General features: G+C 54.3%; 9 protein-coding genes across 9 annotated transcripts; 2 read left to right on the plus strand and 7 right to left on the minus strand.

The window, feature by feature from the left end:
• Positions 1 to 417: 417 nt before the first annotated feature.
• Positions 418 to 1040, minus strand: PG998_001666 (uncharacterized protein; the record flags this gene model as incomplete). Its single annotated transcript, XM_066868484.1, has 2 exons — positions 418 to 881; positions 944 to 1040. The coding sequence occupies 2 exons, from the start codon at positions 1038 to 1040 to the stop codon at positions 418 to 420; spliced, it is 561 nt and encodes a 186-aa protein (XP_066736899.1).
• Positions 1041 to 1837: 797 nt separating this feature from the next.
• On the plus strand, positions 1838 to 2720 carry PG998_001667 (uncharacterized protein; the record flags this gene model as incomplete). The annotated part of the gene is given in 3 exon segments (XM_066868485.1): positions 1838 to 1875; positions 1890 to 2664; positions 2676 to 2720. The coding sequence occupies 3 exon segments, from the start codon at positions 1838 to 1840 to the stop codon at positions 2718 to 2720; spliced, it is 858 nt and encodes a 285-aa protein (XP_066736900.1).
• Positions 2721 to 3388: 668 nt separating this feature from the next.
• On the minus strand, positions 3389 to 5393 carry PG998_001668 (uncharacterized protein; the record flags this gene model as incomplete). The annotated part of the gene is made up of 4 exons (XM_066868486.1): positions 3389 to 4195; positions 4359 to 4728; positions 4783 to 4944; positions 4996 to 5393. The coding sequence occupies 4 exons, from the start codon at positions 5391 to 5393 to the stop codon at positions 3389 to 3391; spliced, it is 1737 nt and encodes a 578-aa protein (XP_066736901.1).
• Positions 5394 to 5799: 406 nt separating this feature from the next.
• PG998_001669 (uncharacterized protein) lies at positions 5800 to 6249 on the minus strand (the record flags this gene model as incomplete). Its single annotated transcript, XM_066868487.1, has 1 exon — positions 5800 to 6249. The coding sequence occupies one exon, from the start codon at positions 6247 to 6249 to the stop codon at positions 5800 to 5802; it is 450 nt and encodes a 149-aa protein (XP_066736902.1).
• A 1143-nt stretch (positions 6250 to 7392) lies between these two features.
• On the minus strand, positions 7393 to 8512 carry PG998_001670 (uncharacterized protein; the record flags this gene model as incomplete). The annotated part of the gene is made up of 4 exons (XM_066868488.1): positions 7393 to 7598; positions 7736 to 7754; positions 7801 to 8321; positions 8368 to 8512. The coding sequence occupies 4 exons, from the start codon at positions 8510 to 8512 to the stop codon at positions 7393 to 7395; spliced, it is 891 nt and encodes a 296-aa protein (XP_066736903.1).
• Positions 8513 to 8618: 106 nt separating this feature from the next.
• On the plus strand, positions 8619 to 9287 carry PG998_001671 (uncharacterized protein; the record flags this gene model as incomplete). Its single annotated transcript, XM_066868489.1, has 1 exon — positions 8619 to 9287. The coding sequence occupies one exon, from the start codon at positions 8619 to 8621 to the stop codon at positions 9285 to 9287; it is 669 nt and encodes a 222-aa protein (XP_066736904.1).
• A 268-nt stretch (positions 9288 to 9555) lies between these two features.
• PG998_001672 (uncharacterized protein) lies at positions 9556 to 10995 on the minus strand (the record flags this gene model as incomplete). The annotated part of the gene is made up of 1 exon (XM_066868490.1): positions 9556 to 10995. The coding sequence occupies one exon, from the start codon at positions 10993 to 10995 to the stop codon at positions 9556 to 9558; it is 1440 nt and encodes a 479-aa protein (XP_066736905.1).
• A 214-nt stretch (positions 10996 to 11209) lies between these two features.
• Positions 11210 to 12002, minus strand: PG998_001673 (uncharacterized protein; the record flags this gene model as incomplete). The annotated part of the gene is made up of 3 exons (XM_066868491.1): positions 11210 to 11480; positions 11650 to 11795; positions 11877 to 12002. 3 exons carry the CDS (start codon positions 12000 to 12002, stop codon positions 11210 to 11212), a joined length of 543 nt encoding a protein of 180 aa, XP_066736906.1.
• A 1903-nt stretch (positions 12003 to 13905) lies between these two features.
• Positions 13906 to 16500, minus strand: PG998_001674 (uncharacterized protein; the record flags this gene model as incomplete). Its single annotated transcript, XM_066868492.1, has 5 exons — positions 13906 to 15272; positions 15338 to 15757; positions 15832 to 15904; positions 15967 to 16121; positions 16191 to 16500. 5 exons carry the CDS (start codon positions 16498 to 16500, stop codon positions 13906 to 13908), a joined length of 2325 nt encoding a protein of 774 aa, XP_066736907.1.
• Positions 16501 to 19191: the final 2691 nt, after the last annotated feature.

A 19191-nucleotide genomic window follows, 5' to 3' on the forward strand; every position in this document is an offset into this window, starting at 1 on the left:
GGCACACGCTTCCTCCCCAATATCTGGAAGATGATGGTCACAGCCACCGTGTTCGGAAGGATGAAAAGCATCGCAGACATCACCACAAGCCAAGAGGCCATGGTAGCGCTACTTATAGCTCGGAAAGCTTTGGGAACTCAAGAAGTGGGCATCATAGAGCTGGGCCATTGCAATGGTTGGAAATGTTTGCGGGAGGTTTAAGTTCGAGGCCGAAAGCGAAACCGAAGCATTCAAGACACATGTAACAGTTTTAGAAAACGCCTTGATAACTATGAACTACCTCAAGAGAACAGACACTGGAGAAAAGGGGGTCAGCGAGGGAGGGTGTCATGTTCCCGTTTGTATAACCCCAACCATTCTCTTGCCCGGGAGATTCGCAGGTGCTCTAAACACTCCACATTCTTTCCTCTATCTATATCAAACCCCGATAACAATCTCACCCTCACCATGCGGATCTTCAAAACCGTCCCAATACATCTCAAATGTGTCGCGGGAGATGTCGAGCGCCGAATTCGCCTCCTTGGGCTGGGCACTTCGATCCTGAATCCTCGCCCACAGTTTCTCTTTATCTGCAGCCTTGAGGAAAATAAGAACCCAGTGGCCGCCATACTCGCCGATAATCTGCTTCAACTCGTCCCTGTCCTCCTTTGCGTAGAGAGACCGATCCAGAACGACGTTTCTGCCTTCCTCGAGTAAGGCACGGAGTCTTTGGTGAAAGACGGTGTCGGCTTCTCCAAGGTACTGCTGATACAGATCGTCTTCGGCTGGATAGTCCACACCGTAGAGACCGTGCTTCTCGTTGACGATCTCGTCGTTGGATAAGCGAGTGAACTGAGGCAAATTTGAGATCACGGCTTTGGCCAGCGTAGTCTTTCCTGATCCTGTGCACGCTTTGTTTAGCGGATAAATTCAAATATACGTGGCATTGGAGATCTAGACGTACCGGCGATCCCGCACGTCATCAAGACCACTGGCCGTTGGCCACCATGATACTTTTCCAAGAGAGGGCGCACACGCTCGAAGACCCGCATGTCCGTCATCTCGGACATTTCTTTTGGAACAGCTATATGTCTAGCTGGATTTTTTCCTCTGGGCTGAGTGTTGACCGATGTGACATGTTGGCGGCTGAGGTTCAGTTCGTTTTGAATGAGTCAAGATTTGCTCACGTGATGATGACTCACTTGTTGTTTGAAGTTGGAGCCTCTGCCAGATGAATATGCGATCTTATTCTTAAGATAACCACAATGTAGTATGATAGTCTGAGATTCTATGTTTCCCTTTCAACAAAAGGTAGCAACTACTAAGCTACAGCAACAAAGCGGGTTCTTTCACAGTACCTTAGAAAGTTCTATGAACCCAAGCATCATATACAGCATTCACCTCTACCCCCCTGGATAACACAAACATAAATCACCTTACTTCCTTCCTTTTTTCCTTTTTCTCTCAGGTGAGACTATGTAGTTCTAGATAGGATATTCACGTTACTTTTCACTTTTTAACCTCTATTCTACGCTATATTAATAATGTATAAGAATAAACATAAGTTTAAGACTATATTTACCTGATTGTTTTACGACAATGAAGCATATTTGGCTGAGAGATCTGAGATAATAACGAGTCATTAAATATGCACCCAACAAATTCCACAGGCGTAGATCATTTGTTCTGAGCCTGAAAATCTGCGCAGTTGTAGAAAAAAGGGGCTCAGTGGAAACGGTTGAGCGAACTTTTAGGCCCACCAAATCGGGGACGAGATCGAAAGACAAAATGTCCATTATGGCCCGATTTTGCTACTTCATCTTGTGAACTATGCGGGAAGCTGTCTCTTAGCCCAAAAATGAGGCGAGATGCCCTTCTGGTCATCATTCCGCCGCCGTGAGCCCCCAAAGCAAGAAGCAGCAAGCGCCGAAGCAGAAGCCGGCCGAGAAGAGCGAGCCGCCGTCGTCCATCCCCTCTTGGCGCCGCCACCCGCTCACCCGTCTACGATGGTTTCGACGGCACATCCGGGCCCAGCGTTGGAACTACGACCACCAGGAGACTTCGCTGGCTTGGTCCCTCGACCAACCCTCCCCGGGACTTCCGGAAAGGCCGTCTTTTTTTGAGTCGCCCTTGGCCCACCTTCACTATAAGCAGCTCACCGATCTCCTCTCCATGCCCCGTCAGCGGTCGATTCGCGAGATGATCGCTCTCAAGGGCCTCGAGGTCGAGGAGTTGTATAACCGGAGCCGCCCCTCTCGTCCTCGTTGTTGTCGTCGGGCTGGCCCCTCTTACAGCCTCGTCGCAGACCCTGCTTCTCTGGTGGGCGATGAGAACCTGAAGTTGTCGGAGGCCATCGAACGAGCCATGGCACATATTTGCTGGGCCTTCGGCTGGCTCTCCGACCGGCAAGCCTACCGGTCCTACGACTGGATTGTGAAGAACCTTCTATGGAAGAAAGTGCAGTGGATCCGGCGCACTTACGTCTGGTGGGCCCACGGCAACATGGCGTGGACGATCGAGTGCTACGCCATGCCGCCAGTTCCTTGCTCCGTGCTGGCGTTAAGTTCGGAAGGCGGTATAGTGGAGGAGGTCGACAAGCAGCTAGGCCCAGTTGTCGAAGAGCTGGAGAAGGCTCAAAAGGTGATTGTGAACGCCATTGCCAGGAAGGGGACCGGCAGAGCTTCGGTGAGATGCAGTGTCGGGGATTTGGCGCTGCTGTCCGATTCGATGTGCAGAATTAGCTGGAGGATGTCGCTCATATACCTGTCCATTGCAAAAGAAAGGCTGCTTCGACGTTTGGCAGCAAATTGGAGTTGAGATGATGCATCGGAAGCAGGACATCTGTGCTCTCCTATTTGGGATTTCCTTTCTCAATATGATTCATTGTTTGAGTGAGACGATTCACTGTTAGCCATCTGTTTACATGCTGTTGACTTTTCTTTTTAAAAAGGCCGAATCTGAGAAAAGCGATTGCGTATTATTACTGGTTTCTGAGGACTCGAATGCTTTGTTGATCGTCAAAGCTGCTGCTGGAAAGAAAACCAGAAGATGATGCTTGATGGTTGGACAGCCTCTTGGGCGGTGACTGTGCTTATACCTCAGTCATATACGCCTAATCGTGACCTCTGTACGATCACGGACCCCCTAGCCGCCGGGAGGAGGGACAGCCATCCGTCGGCAGACGCTAGGCTCTGATTGAGGCACCACACCGCCATGCTGTATCGACTATCGTTGGCGACCTCCCATTCTTCGGAGAGAGCGGTGGCGGGCCTTCGACCGGCATGGGCTCGTGCTCCCCATCCTAGCTTAGTCCGCGGTAATGACAGTATCACCGAGCTGCAAATTGAGAATAATCAAGATCCGTATCATTACTTATTTCAGATATAATATCTTATTGTCCAGATTCAGGTCAGCTCTCCAGGACTGTCTCTTGATGCCTCCTCTTCTTCATCCCGGCCATCTTCATGAGTTCATCTCTAAACCGAGTCGGGGGCTCGGTCAGGGCTTCCTCGTACGCATCAATGATCGGCTTTTCCCAGACAAGGTCGGCTTGGGCAGCCAACACCACCTTGGTCCGCTTGATGATCTTCCAGCTGAAGTAGGTCACGAAAGCGACGAAGATCATCGTGTAGTAGGAGAAGAAGGTACCGAGGTCCCACTTCCCAGGAAGGAAGACGGTATAGCCATAGGCGCACACGACGAGGATCATGGAGATACCGCCGATCCAGCCGGACCAAGGCTGCCACCATCCGACATAGGGGAGCGTGTGGCGGTCGATGCCTTGTACCTTGAGCGCACGGTAGAAGAAGAGGTAGGTTACACACATGACGATGTAGCTGATGAGCTGGGACGCTTCCGTCAAGTTGGCCAGCCAGGTCACGACTTGTGCGGTGTCGTTGGATACCTGCAAGAAGGAGAGAAATGGAAAGACCATGACGAGAACAAAGCACCATATCGGGATGCCGTTCTTGGTGCACTTTCTAAAAATCTTTGGCGCATGGCCATCAAGCGCCATGCTGTACAGAGAGCGCATCGCACAGTACGTATAAGCATTGCCAGCGCTGAAGATCGCTGTTACCATCAAGGCATTAATGATATGCGGGAATACTCCAATGCCCATATTCTGCATAGCAATGACGTATGGTGAACCATCTGCTGTCCCGGTGCCCGCGTTCTGCAGTTTCTCATTATTGTACGGTAGAATGATACCAACACACTATCGAAAGGTTAGCAGATGACGACTCTGGTGCCCCTTCAAGAGCCGGCATTCTCTTCTTCGGTTAGAAAAGGCTGCTTCCGCGTAGAAGCATGAGGAGGAAGAGGGTGGTGGGCGCTGGAATTTCAATTGGGACAAACGGCCCGGCGGCTCGAATACATACGAGAGCTCCTCCGATGAAAAAGGTACCAAAGCGCCAATACATGGTCTTGAAGCCGTTCTTCAGGTAAGTTCTTGGTCGTTCCGCTTCACCAGCGACCATGGCCAAGTACTCGGGCCCGACGATGGTGAAAGCCGCCGAGAAGAAAGCGCCGAGGAAGCCCTGGAACCTGCCCAGGGAGCCAGTCGCAATATATTCTGCGAAGGACCCTGGGTCTTTCCAATACCTGAAGCCGAAGGCATCATGCTGGGGGTTGCCGCCCACCATAACAATGAAGGTGAAACAGAAAAGCATGATGATCAGCAGCAGCTTTCCAAAGGAGAGCCAGAACTCGACTTCGCCATAGTATTTCACTGCTATAATGTTGAAGATGCTATGGAAATCGAGTCAGCATGTCGAATATCTACTAGGGAGTCACGTGGCTCACGCGTAAAAGGCAATGCAAGCAGCGCAGACTGCTGCCGGTGGGACGTCATCCCTCCAGAAAGTGAGCACGAGATTCAATGCGGATATCTCGTAAGGAATGAGACAGGCCTCATAGAGGAAGAAGTTCCAGCCAGCCATGAAGCCAAAAGCGTCATCGACCCATCTATATGACCACAAGTCAGTTTATCGCGCATTGGTATATAGTATCGGGTACCTGATACAATGGCCTCGGCTGTCTGCGCCTCGGCCGTGGACGGGATAAATAACGCACTTTGAAGCCATGCGGATGAAGCTGCCCGATACAGGCATATAGATGACCATCTCGGCGAGGCAATTGTTCACCAATGCCAAGAGGACGGAGTAGAGGGTGAAGGCGATGAACAGGCTGCCTGGGCCACCCTGCATCAAGCCGCCGCCAATGGAGACGAACAGAGCGGTGCCAATGGTGCCGCCCACGGCGATCAACTGGATCTGGCGGTTGCCGAGATGACGCTGCAGCTGATCCGCATTGTCGGCGACTTCAATGAGGCCTTGGTGGACGTTGTCGCTTTGCGAATATGGCGGCTTTTCGCTGGTGGTTTTCGCCCCTTGAGGGGCCGTCGCAAAAGCCATAGCAATCGTCAATCGTCGAGGGGGTTTGAAGAGAAGAAGAAAGCACGAAAAACGAGTCTCGACAATGGATCAGAGACAGCAACACCCTGGCATTGTTTTGATTCCGGGCAGTGCACTAGCCGGAAGAAAAATCTCGAATAAAATGGCCGGGCAGAGAGAGCTGAGTTGGTGAGGCCCGTATCATCACGCAGCACGCCACCACCCTGTCACCAGCGTGCAGCTAACGAACGGCACGACAGAAGCTAGAGATCTGGCGATACGACACCATGCTGTTCCGCGCTGCAGACATTGGCTCCCCTGATAGCAACCCCTGCAGTTCCTCCCCGCCTCTTGTGCTTTTAGGTTAGGGTATCTGTAAGTCCCAACGATGGACTGTCATGAGTGGGTGCGGCCGCTGAAAGTACGGCTATCTTATCTCTCGCCAGACAGGCCTCGGCTCGGCCTTCTGCTGTCTGCTTTTCCCATCGGCAGCACCTTTTCGCAGGCCAGGCTCGTACACACAGCTAACAGCCAGCCGTTGGCCTGGCCGTTCTAGCAACCCCCACGATATTTGCTTTGCCTCCTCGAACCCAGCACGCGAATATGCGGGGTCAATCCGAGTTTTCGGGCCCATCTCGGTCACTGAACATGCGGGTTTGACGACGTAACCAAGCACGGCACTAAAGTCTAGCGCCGCCGAGTTTGATCCAGAAGCCAGCCACCCTAGCCATCTCCATTCTCCAGAACTTGGCTGCTTGGCAACTCTCCCTGCATCTTCAGGGACATCATTGGTTGTTGTCGAAGCCAGGCCTCCGCTAATGCGAATGGAGGAGCCCCCTGTTCCTGCCGCAGAAGACGCCCGCGCACCACCGGCCATTGGCTGAGAATTGTTTGCTGGCCGCGGTTGCAGGCCGGCGGAAATACCCCCGTCCACAAAACATCTTCAACCGCGCGCATTCTACGACACGACCTCGCTACGGAGAAAGCGCTTACCAGCCGCTCGCACGCACCCAATCTCGTCCTGGCCAGGCTAGATGCCGTTGAACATGGCATTGAATGCGCCCGGGGCAATCTGGCCCAATGGGACGCTATTGGTTCAGTGTCGTCGAGCTGCCCGGTAGCCTTGGCCTTCTTCAATGGGTCTCGTCTCAAGCTTTGCGGCCATCACCTTGCATTCGCGACCGGCCGGCCACTTCTCGTAGGTAGGTGAGCTCGGCGATGCCTGCGGCCTGTGGCCTGTGGTCCGAGAATAGACTGATTGCTAGCAACGAGCCTCCTCGAGTGTTCCGTACAAGATGCCCACCCATCCCCTCTAAGTGTCGATCTCAGACTATCATTCCGGCTGGCCATTCTGCATCGTGAATTGGTGGCCACTGTCTTTCCCTTTGTTGTTCCCTTTCAACTCTCCGACGCCGTCTCTCTCGTTCTAGCTCTCCATAATTGCCTGGGCCCTTTAAACAAACTCATTGAAGATCGATTCCTCTTTGACCAGCAACTCGTCTTTCTCCTGTCGCCAGTAATATGAATTCCTAGACCCCCCCCTCCTACTCGAACTCCGTCATAACCCACATTTTCCATTGCCGGATCTCTTTCACCCCATTGCCGTTTTCGTTATACTTTCCTTCGTTTCCTTCCGAATTCGAACAAGATCTTCATGATGCGTTCTTCAGCTTTCTTTCTCAACATTCTCTTGTTGTCCGAGGCCTCAGCGGCAGGCCCGCTGCGGCGCCGGGAACAGTAAGTCTAGTCATCTCCTCCTTCTCAACAACTCCACGCCAGGGCACATACTAACAATTCCCAGGTTGAGACGAGACGAACTGGATGTGGCCACCTCGAGGCTCTTCAAGCAGCCGTCTTCGTCAACTATACAGCAAATGACTTCCCTGTCTGCAACATTGCTGCCCTCGAGTAGCATCCCACCTTTAGCATCCACCTCTAGCAACTTGGCTGCCTCCGCCGGATTCGCTGTGGACAGCTCTGGTGCGACAGTACCACCATCAGAGACACCCTCTACCCATCTTCAATCCTCTTCATCCTCAGTCGCGGTAATTATTGTGTCGCCGTCTTCGTCCTCGGGGCCGATATCGACCCAATCTTCCATTCCAGCTTCAACCGCCGCTAGTTCTACATCCGTCTTATTGACGAGCAGCGCTTCAATAACGGGCTCTGTATCAAACACTGTTTTGGACACACCCTCCATCACATCCTCCATCATCACGTCCAGTACTATTTCACGCCTTTTCAGTCTTATTGACACCACGGATCATGGCGTATCTACTGGTCCTCTTCCAACTTCGAGCGCTGCCGCAGGCTCCATGACCAGCAGCCAAAGCTCGTCAGCAGCTACTGTAGTAGCCACTAACTCATCACCACAGACTTCCACTGTTTCTCAATCAGTTCGACGTTCCTCTTCAAGCATTGTACCTACCTCAAGCGTTGCGAACGAAGCGTCCGATACCGCAGCATCCCAGTCCCAGTCCAGGAGTGCGAGCTCAAAGGTTTCAAACACGCTGAGCATTGCTTCTTCCAGCGCCTCACCAGCGGCTGCTTCTGGGTCGACGTCTGGATCAGCATCTGGGTCCCTCGTGCAGACAGCTTCGTCGTCGACGAAGTCAGGCTCCTCAATAGCAGCCAGCTCATCGGTTCCGGCCACTTCAGCTGCCTCCTCCGCCAGTTTAGTTAATTTCATTACGTCAGCCACGGGGAGTGGGAGTGGTACGGTCGTGGGTTCTTCGACTGCCATTGGCTCCAACGCATTGTCGAAATCGTCCTCGAGTGCCAACAACGTTATTTCTTCCACTAAAGCGGCTGCTTCTTCAACTGCCGCTGGTTCCTCTAATGCAGCCTTTTCTTCCGCGACACCTTCGACTGCGGCTTCTTCCTCCGTGGCACATGTTAGCCCTTCTGCTTCAGACTCGCAACTTATCTCAACCCCAGCATCAGCGGCGACTTCCAAATCATCGTATGTTCCACACTCAGTGACAGCATCCGGTACCGTCAACAGAAATGTACCGACGGTCATCACCGCCGTGCCATCCTCTGCATCGACGGTTGGGCCCGATGTTATGGCCAGCAACCTGGCGCAGGCGCAGCAGTACAATGGCCTCTTTTGGGGGACTCAAGGAGGATTCCGCTTGCATGACTGGGCAGGTTGCCTGTGTCAATGGTAACATTGGCCAGTGTGGTGACTCCGGTACTTTTTCTATCACGCCTTGTATTGGAGACACGCATTGCTTCGCATTGCCAATGAATACAACGACGGGGGTCCAAGTCGGCTGTTATGACCCCAATGTTGCTGGGCGCATTCTGGGGGAGTCTAAAGCAGCTCCTTCTGCGTCTACGTCTGCATCCGCGCCTGCTTCTGCGCCTGCTTCTGCGACTTCGACTGCGGCGACGACATCTCAAGTCAACAGCGGTCAGCCCTCGGAGGTGACAGTCACTGTGGTCCCCACTGAAGTTGTGACCTCGATCATTATGGCCCCGCCCAAGGAAACGCCTGGTACCAAGACGGTCACGGAGGCACCTTCAACGACCCTAGTGACGATGACTCGGTCTTCCACATCCCCACCGCCAGCTATCCTTACGACAATCGTAGTCGTACCGCCAGCCGTCACCTCCGCCCCTTCATCATCACCACCACCTCCAGCACCAGTTCCCAGCACCACCTCTGACCCAACGCCTCCAAAACCGCCCTCCACCCTGACGACGCTGGAGATCATTCCGATCACGAAGTCGCGTCATCACGGCCCTGAAAAACTCATTCCCACAGATGTCCCTTTGCACACTACTGCCAAGTTCATTGCCAATCCGGTGGTTGGGGGTCCCGTCACAGTTACTGTCAAGGAGACTGAGACGGTGACGACGACCACAACGACAACCGACAAGGAGACAGTCACAGCCACGCCCAGTGCATAATCGGTGGCAGGTCTTTAGTAGTCAGGGGAGAGGCCCTTCCGCAAAGTCGGATTGGTGCTCATCGGCTTCGGCGACACATAACTTTCAATATTCAACAGAAATATGATACCCATTTTGATAGATATACTATTTTTATTACAATATAATTACAATTCCATTCTCAACCTCCGTCCGTCCAATGTCCGATGACATATGTGTTACGGTTTGTATTTCATTGATATCTAACCAGTAGTTCTGTATCAAGGCTAGGGCAAATCGTATTAGCTGTTTAAGAGTGCCTCCGAGAATAATCGCTGCCTGCCATCTTCATCAAGTCCTCGCTAATGATATCGAACGGGTTCAACTCTTCACTCTGCTTCCGAAGAACCTCGATCCGTTGCTTGAACGTGTCGCCCCCCAGCACAGTCTCGATAGCGTCCCTGACCTGGAGCCAGGTAGGCTTCGCGGTTTCCAGAGCGACGCCGATGCCGGCCCACGCAACCCGTCTGGCGTTTTCGGGCTTGTCCATGCCTTCACCGGCAACCACCATTGGGACGCCGTGAGCGATGCCGTGATTGACGGCGCCGAAGCCAGCGTTGTGCACCCAGACATCAGCGTGTTCCAGCACGGCGTCGTAGTTGAGGTAGTCGGCGATGCGCGCATTGACGGGGACGCGACCAGAAGCCGTCGCAAAATCCGCCGCCGTCAAGGTAGCATCCTTCCACCCCAGAATCGCAACGACGATGACGTCTTCTTCTCGTCCGTCGAAGGCGCGGATAGTCGGAACGATCAGGTCCTGGGGGTCCACCTCGACGGTGCCCTGAGCGACCACCACCACCTTCTTCCGCTGCGGATTGTCCGCCGCAAGCGCCGAGTTTGCCTTCAGCTCGTTCCACCAGTCGAAGGCGGGGTCCGGCAGTACGGTCCCCTTGGGCGTACCCTGCACCAGACCGACGAATTTGAAGCCCTGGGGCCAGTCGCTGCGGGGATACTCAAAGCCGGACACACCGACCTGGTAGATTGCATCGTGGCAGCGGTAGTTGGCGCCTCCTAACATGGGCTCCGCTAGACCAGCTCTGGCGCCCGCAGCTAGCAGCGCCTCGTCAAGCAGTTCCGACATGTTTGCCGTGCTCTTGGTCCATCTCGCCCATAGGGCCTGGTTTCGCGCACGGCCGGCCTCCGACGGGTCGAACGGTAAAGCGTAGCCAAAGGGCGGCAGGTCCGCGCCCCTGATGGCGGGGACCGTGATGGAGACGCACACGGACTTAGGCCGCCTCACGCCCGCAGGGAGCGACGCGCCGAGCTTGAGGGGCATTATTCCGAAGAAGAAGGCCTCGGCGACGACCAGGACCTTTCGGGCCGGGTCTCTCTCGTGCAGCGCAGCCAGCACGGCTTTGAAGTTCTCCCACTGTTCCGGCAGCGGCGCCACGCACTGGGTCATAATGTCGCTCTTTCCGCGCGCGGCCCAGGGCAGCGTCTTGTAGTCTTGGGAGGCGTTCTGGTAGTACTCCTGGTCGTTGATATCGGCAACTCCCTGCAAGGCGAAGAACTCGGCGCCCGAAGACGCGATCCGCTGGCGGTGTGCAGTAGGGCCCAGGAAGGCGACGTCCCATCCTCGGGTGCGCAGACCTTGAGCGATGCGAATCAAAGGTTGGAGGTGCCCGGAGAGCGTGTGGCAGACCACAAGAATCACCGGTCTCGGCGGTTTGGGGGCCCGAATACCGCCCATGGCTGTTGTGGTTGTTATGGGGAAATTCAACAAATCGGAATGGGGATGCCAGATTGATGGATGATTGGTTGACTGCACAGCCACAGCAGGCTAGTAACTGCAACTTGTGATGGACTTGTATAAGGGCGAAAGAGAATCACCGGGTCTGGCCCAAATATGTAGGTTCTTCCATAGATGGTTCAATTGGATACTTCTAGCCCGTCCAACAGTCTTCTCAAAGAACCCCTTTGACGTCCGCAAAGGTATGCATGCCGCGGACCTGCTTGACGCCCTCGATGGGCTTCAGCCAGCCGACGCGGCTCTCGACAAACTGCTCAACCTGGGGCCGAAGCTTCGTCTCGTGCAGGTGAAAGTCATCCACGGTGCCGGTGCGCATAAAGTACTTGCCCGGAAACCCCGTGCTGGCGCGGTACATGAGAGTGCCGCATTGACCGCAGAAGTAGTTGCTCATGGTGTTCCCAGTGGCAATACTACGCGACTGCGACCTGTGATCAATGTTTCCGATGTCAGTCCATGTATACTACGCTGTTGATTTCCCCAGCAGAAGACTGTTCTGCCAGAAGATGGCTTGAGCTCTTGATGCTGCGGTAATGTGCCGGAACCCCAAAAGACAAAACGAGGCATCCCGTGGAAACGCAAAGGGGTCTCACTTACCATTGCGTCAGTTCGTCTTTCCCTCGTATATGTCGTAGATAGGGGTCTTGCACCGTGAAGTTGGATGCGAACATGGTCGCCGTTACTTTGCGACAGTCCAGGCAGTGGCAGACGAAGCGCGACACAACGCCCGGGTATGAGGTCGGCTAAGGGGTAGGTGCCAAATCAGTGGCGCTTTCTTTCCTGGTTGGATAGAGAGAGAAAAGAAAGGAGGGAATTGCACTTACAAAGGCGAGTTGGACGGTGCCACAGAAGCAGGTTGCGGTTGCTTCGCTTTCTTTCGAGTAGCCATCCGTTACATGGCCAATGACGGGAATATAAGGCTTAGAAAGGTCGGTTGTTGTCGTCGCCATTGCCGCCTGTCTATGTATCGAATATTCACTTTGCTGGGATGGAATGAGTAGGCAGAAGAAAAAGGGGGGTCGTGGCGGGGAGCTGGGAGCAAGTCAGTCTCAGCCGGGTAAAGTTTTCTGTCATCGAAGCCAGAGTACTGTTACTTGTATTTGTATATCGCTGTCTTAACAGCGCATGGCTCGTCTGTCGGCTACGTCGGACATATTGCAACCTTTTGCTTACCAATCTATCCTTACACGCCGAAGGGTTTTTGGTTAATCATCATCCAGCGCGCTGTTCTGGTATCGCGGGGACAATATGACCCGATATGAATGACTCCCCATGACGACAAAAGTGATGTTGCAACTCGACTTGATTTCCACCCGCGGGGACAAGCGGCATTGATTGCGATTGGCTGGCGGTCTGTTGGCTGACCAGCATCTCACGCGGGTATAGGCGGCCCAATAAGGGGAGAGTGGGCTCTTGCAATACGCATCTATCTATTCCAGCAACGATGGAAAGGTCATGTGATAAAGCCGGCTTGCGACTCCCGGATGTGTGCCACTCGCTTGTTTCGATCCTTTCGTTTCCTGCAGCGTGAAGTGGCTGTCCTGCGCAGAAGCGAGTCCGTCCATCTCTTTTATTCCTGATAGGGCCCGCATCAACACCTACCTTTTGGCATACCCCTGAAATTTTTGAACTACCCCTATTAAGGCCAAATAGGGGTTGCTCGCAAACATCAGGGGTTACTTGTGCCATTCGCGAAGCGTTCTCGGTGTCTGTCTGACAATAGATTTCCGAAGTCTACGTCATCTTCGACTTGGTCAACCTTTCTAGGAACGGTGGCTACATATCGGGCGTCGTCGACTGCACGTATGCATACTCCAGGCCTTAGAGAACGGCGCTAGCTCACGCGAGCTCCTATCATTCCTTGTAGAGGAGACCATATCCGGTGACCCAGTCGTAGGCTTTGACAGGTTGCGGGCAACGGCGCAGGAGTTGGCGATCCGCAATCCCGACTCGAGCGCGATCGCCGCTGATAATCTAACGAGTTTGAACGAGTTTCGTTCCGGCTGCTTCCCACAGGCCAAGTAGTGCGCTAAGCTTCGCACATCATCTAACCAGCATAAGTCACTTCCCTCGTAGCCGTGACGATGCATCGCTAAGCCGCCGCCGAACTAGTTCTTCTGAATCAACGGCTCCTTCACGGTGGAGAATCGAGGACTTCCGCTCTCCCGAGTGTTTGAAGCGTTAGAAGCGTTAGGGGTTTCTTATTGCATTGTTCCATGGGTCAGCCAGTGTGTCCCAGAATAGGAGTACACGTAGGATAAGAAGAAAGAAAGAAGCAACACGGGCATCAGTTTGGTAAACAACTTGCCGAGGGGCGCGCCAAGTGGTGGGTGCACCGCTCGGTCAACAACACCTTGAACATAAGTGCTAATTATTATGTATTATTGAATCTCGCTCACCAATCGGCTGGTCGGGGCTCTGAAACCGGCACCTTCACGGATGTGGCAGTCGGCCGACGTGGTGTTGCACCAATGGCGCCGTGTGGATGAAAGCCCGGCAGGGGGGCATCAGATTGATTGGCCTTCCCACTTAACCTAATTGCACTTACAGCCATGCATGGGGAGGGAATCAGGCGCTGTTGGACAAGCAAAGCCGTTCGTCACCATCGGCACTGTCACGACTTTTGGAATTTCAAGCTGTATCGAAGAGACAGCTGCAAACGCAATCGAGGCTATGTATTAATGGAAATAAGTTCCGCCGCAAGGCATATGATACACTCTAAGAAAATTAAGAACCTCGAATGATGATTTCTAGGCATGTCAGTGAAGAAAGTAGTAGTAACACTCTAAAGCCGGTACTCCCCCGCCCAATCCCCCGATTGTCGTCATATTATCCCAAGTGACATCGTTTACTTCATCGCACGTCGAAGCGGTCCAAGTTCATGACCTTGTTGAAAACGGCCACGAAGTTCTTGACCAGCCTCTCCTGTCCATCGGCTCCGGCGTAGACCTCGGCGATGGCACGCAGCTCGGGGTGCGACGCGAAGATCATGTCGGAACGGGTGGCCGTGAACTTCTCGGCGCCCGACTTCAGATCCTTAGCCGTGTACAGCTCGCCGTCCGTAGACGCGGTCCAGGCGTTGGACATGTCGAGGAGGTTGACAAAGTAGTCGTTGGTCAGCTGGCCGGCCTTGCTGGTGAGGACACCAGTCTTGGAACCGTCGAATGTGGCACCCAGTGCGCGCAGACCACCAACAGCGACGGTAAGCTCGGGGGGCGTCAGCGTGAGCTGTGCGGCCTTGTCCACCAACATAGCCTCGGTCTTGGAGGCCTTGTTGCCCTTGCCGTACTGGAGGAAACCGTCGGCGGGGTACTCGAGGTGGTTGACGTTCTCGACGTCTGTGTCCTCCTGCTTGGCATCAACGCGGCCGGGGGTGAAGGGAACGACGACATCATTGAAGCCGGCATCCCGGGCTGCCTTCTCCACAGCGGCAACGCCTCCAAGCACAATAGTGTCAGCGAGGGAGACTTGCGGGCCAATACCAGCCTTGTTGTAGTCGTCACGAACAGTCTGGAGAGACTTGACGACATCCTTCAACTGAGCGTTGATGGGCCACGATTGCTGAGGTTCCAGGGCAATGCGCGCACCGTTGGCACCACCACGCTTATCCGAGTTGCGGTACGTGTCAGCAGCGGACCAGGCAGTGGCAACAAGCTTCCCGACGTCGATCTTGGCTTCAAGGATCTTGGCTTTGAGACTGGCAACTTGGTCGGTAGACATCTTCTCGGCCTCTGGGGCGGGCAGGGGATCTTGCCAGATGAAGCTCTGTTGGGGAACCTCAGGTCCGAGATAACGAGCCTTAGGACCCATGTCGCGGTGAAGAAGCTTGAACCACGCCTTGGCAAAGGCGTCCTCAAACTCCTTAGGGTTCTCCAACCAGCGCTTGGTGATCTTGATGTAGGTGGGATCCGTGCGCAGGGAGATGTCGCTAACAAGCATGGTAGCCTTACGCTTCTTGTCGGACTGGGGCGAAGGGTGTGTGAGGGTTCCGTTAGTGGCCTCGAACTGCCAGGCACCACCTGGGCTCTTTACCAGGCTCCATTCGTTGTTCCAGAGACTCCCAAGGAATGCAGACGGGTTCCACTTGATGGGGTCCTTGGTCCAGACAACCTCGAGACCGGAGCCGACAGCGTCTTCGCCCGAACCGGATCCGAAAGTGCTCTTCCAGCCCATGCCGACTTGCTCAAGCGGAGCAGTCTGCGGAACGGGCCCAAGGTCGGCTAATGCTATGTTAGTATGCTTCATGGGGAAGGACACGAGAGTCGAAGTTAGGTATTCAACTTACAGCCAGGAGCGGCACCGTGGGTCTTTCCGAAGGAGTGTCCGCCAGCAATCAGCGCAACCGTCTCCTCGTCGTTCATTCCCATGCGGCCGAAAGTTTCACGGATGTCCTTTGCCGAGGCCATTGGGTCGGGCTTGCCTTCGGGACCCTCGGGGTTTACGTAAATAAGGCCGAGGACGACGGCGGCGAGAGGCTCTTCGAGCGTTCGGTTGAGGACATCCTTGCTGCCGCCGTAGCGAACATCGTCCGTGAGCCACTTGGTCTCTCCACCCCAGTAAACCGACTCATCAGACTGCCATGTATCCGAACGACCGCCAGCGAAACCGATTGTGGGAAAGCCCATGGACTCCATACCAACGTTGCCGGCCATGAGGATGAGATCGGACCACGAGAGGGCAGATCCATACTTTCGCTTGATGGGTTCTGTAGCATATTGTCAATAGCCGACCTATGATGGGACGGACACATTGGACGAGGCCAATGTCGTGAGCACGTACCTAGGAGACGGCGGGCCTTGTCAAGGTTGACGTTATCGGGCCAGCTGTTGAGAGGAGCGAATCGTTGTTGGCCCTGGGAGTACAGTTTGTTAGTGCATCAACCTTACGCAAGAGGGGTCCGGACATGCTACGCACCATGCCACCGCCACCGCGACCGTCCATGGCGCGATAGGTTCCGGCGCTGTGCCAGGTCATGCGCATGAAGAATGGGCCATAGTTGCCAAAGTCAGCAGGCCACCATGGCTGGGAGTCAGTCATCAAAGCGACGAGGTCCTTTTTAACCGCAGCGTCTGTAACACGAGTCAGTATCGGTAGGATCCAACCCGAGGGTATTTGGCGACCCGAGGGAATATACGTACAGTCCAGCTTGTTGAAGGCGGCCTTGTAGTCGAAGTCGTCGCCGAGAGGGTCAACCTCCTTGGAAAACTGACGCAGGACGTCCAGCCTCAGGTTGCAGGGCCACCAGTTCTCGTTCCGAGTGCCGCCGCCGGCAAACTTGCTGACGGTAGGACAGGTGCCGATGGCATCTGCTTCGGCGCGCTTGAAGATGGTTTCCGCACGGGGAGCTGCCGCTCTGCGTGCAGCGAAGGGGCAACCCTCGGAGGGAGCTGCCGCTGCCAACGGCAGGGCGTTGAGCAGCGCTCCAAGTTGAGTAAGAGTAAGTTGCATGGCGGCTTCGGTATGAGTTGACAAGAGTAGAAGAAGTGCCTTGGGAAGGAAAGCCGTGCTACTGCTGAAGCCGAAGTGAAAAGCGAGGTTCGGGTCCGTCCTATTTATCGATCGCAGTGCCACGGCATGTTGGGCGATGGGACGGATGCGTACCAACGAAGGGTCGTTGCGTCTTGAGCCCCGTAATCCACCACCCAGTGTATGAGCTGGCCGATCCCTGCATTCAATATGATATGTACTAGGTAGGTAGGACCATAGGTACTACATACAACACGTTCACATTAAGTCCGATACGGCTCGCACTGCACTCAGACTTGGACTTCCATGGTTCCTGGTTCTTTCTACTGCTGCAGGGGTTCCTCAGAATATGCTATTGCAAGGAAGGCGGCCGGCCGGCATACAGTGCGACAACGCCAAGTCATTGATCTTCTGCAGTTGGGTAGCAGGGTAGTGCTGAGTCTAGCGACCTTCCTGGGCAGCTGTAGCCCGCCTGTGATGGGAAATCCTGTTGATTCCATTGGGCGTTCCGACTCGGATGGAACTCGTCTGGATCCCACCTGGTTCAAAAGTCAAAGTTAAGTCGAGTAGCACCGCGGTCCCCGTGGACTGCCCTGGTCCGCGCCGGCTAGCTCTGCGTAGCTCTGCGGGTGGCTGACCGACGGTCGTCTGATGATGCGAACTAAGGTTTGACAAGAAAGAGATAGTAAAATAGGCAGGGAGTAGAGAGCTCCAGGCATTGAGCCAAGTAAATTGCTGTTCTCCTCCCCTCGTCATTGGGACCCCTCTTTCGCTTGGGGCGACCCAAGACTGGAGGCGGGTCTCCAAGGGTTCCTCCCTGTTGTTGTTGTTGTTGATTTTGGTGACGCTCTACCACTAGGGGGTGAACCTCCACGATATCGGTGGGATGGCTGAGGATGGGCGCCCGTGGGCCCTGTTTTTTCCTGGGTGGGGTCGAGCCGGTTTAGGGTGCAATGCAAGGCCGCCCCTCGACTTTTCCCCTTGCGCAGTAGGCAGCTGGCAGCAGAGCCAGACAACAAACAACTCCTCTCCAGTCGGCGGGTGGTATCTGCTTTGGACAGTAAAACAATCAAAAAGAAAAACCGAGTTCGTCGCACATCTGAATGGTGCATACATACATGGCACTCTGACTCCGTTGGGCCCAATCAGGGCTGTTACCAAGGCTCTGCGAATGAGTATCTTCACTGTGACCTGCCTAAACCAATGAACTTAAACCGCTTGGCATCTTGGGTTCCTTCAACCATGCCTACCTTCAACCATGCCTTGCCATGCCTTGCCATGCCACAGACCCTGCCGGTTTCCTAGCCTGCTCTGCCCTGCATCTGGGTCGAGACTGTCTCTGCGCCGTTATTTGTAATCGACTATTACCACACGTAGGTAATGCAAAACATGCAGTCCAGTCTACATACGTTCGCCTTCTGACAACACACAGCGCGTGATAGGTGCCCTGGCAGTGGGTCGCTAAGGACTCAGGTCTTACCTGGTCCCCAAAAGTGATAAAAAAAACAAAAAACAAAAAAACGGCGGCGCTTAGATATTCAATGGCTGTTCTTATTATATCTTTTTCGTCGGTATTGGGTGGTATCGCATATGTGGGTGTGATTGTATGATGCGGTGACCGAAATGAAATCGATTGTACGGAGTAGCTGTTCGCGATTTGGAATTGCGCCAGCTCGCCGAGCCCTCCTTGGGCCATCCGGTTATTTCCCAGTTGTTTCCGATGTTATCAGCGAAACATCAGGACTCACCTACTAGTAGTCAGTCACCCGTCTCCGTCTCCGTCTTCGCCTCCTCCACCCGCAATGTCTGTGGGTAGTCGGCTTGGGCCATGTTGCACTGTCAACTTGCACATCAGTGTCTGTGAATGTAAACCCCCCTTGCCTAAATCGAGGCAGAAACTTGTCAGCCCTAGAGCCAAGACACACACCGATGAATCGTATCAGCAACAGGGCATATTACAGCCCCGCGCAACGCGACGCAGTTGGCAGCACCGCATTCGCATCAGCACCAACAAATGCCAAGGGGATATTTTGGGATGAGGTCGATGTTTCGTTTCCTATTTGCCTTATGCGACCTTGGCGTGCGCAATGGTGGCACGATACATACGAGGGGGAGAGGCGCCCCGGCTAGAATTTGGGGGATGCAACCCCAGCCTGCCGCCAAGCAGCGAATTAATTACATACATGGTCAAGCCACTGTGCCTGGCACTCGCCAGGGAGGACCCGGCCCAGAGCCGCTCACCAGTTTGGTTGTGCATTCACTATGTACCATTCTTCCCTTGGGCATCTTAGCATCACACCACTAAGCCCAGGTGAGATAAGGCCATGGCGTGCACCATGAGCCGTGGGTTAGCGTTAGCCTCCCGGCATTTGGGTAGTAGTCACACACGCCACGGAGATATAGATAGGGACTACTGCCCGTCCGTCACACCCCCGGGGGCCGACATGCGCGCCAACCCGGTCCATGTCGCTCGTCCACGGGGTTCGTCGTTGCTTAGTGTTCTAGCCAACGCTCACACCGCAACATCAGTACTCAGTAGAGCGCTGTCGCAATTCATACGCTGTACTGCGTATAAATAGAAACCCAGAGAGTCAGCTGGGATGCGCGTCAGGCCATAAATCAACGCGACTTACGCAGTAGTCATGGGATGGATAGGTGGTAAATCAGTTAGGT

The sequence above is a fragment of the Apiospora kogelbergensis genome (genome assembly GCF_038363985.1).
Source record: "Apiospora kogelbergensis strain CBS 113332 chromosome Unknown utg000001l_segment0_segment0, whole genome shotgun sequence".
In the NCBI taxonomy this organism is placed as follows: domain Eukaryota; kingdom Fungi; phylum Ascomycota; class Sordariomycetes; order Amphisphaeriales; family Apiosporaceae; genus Apiospora; species Apiospora kogelbergensis.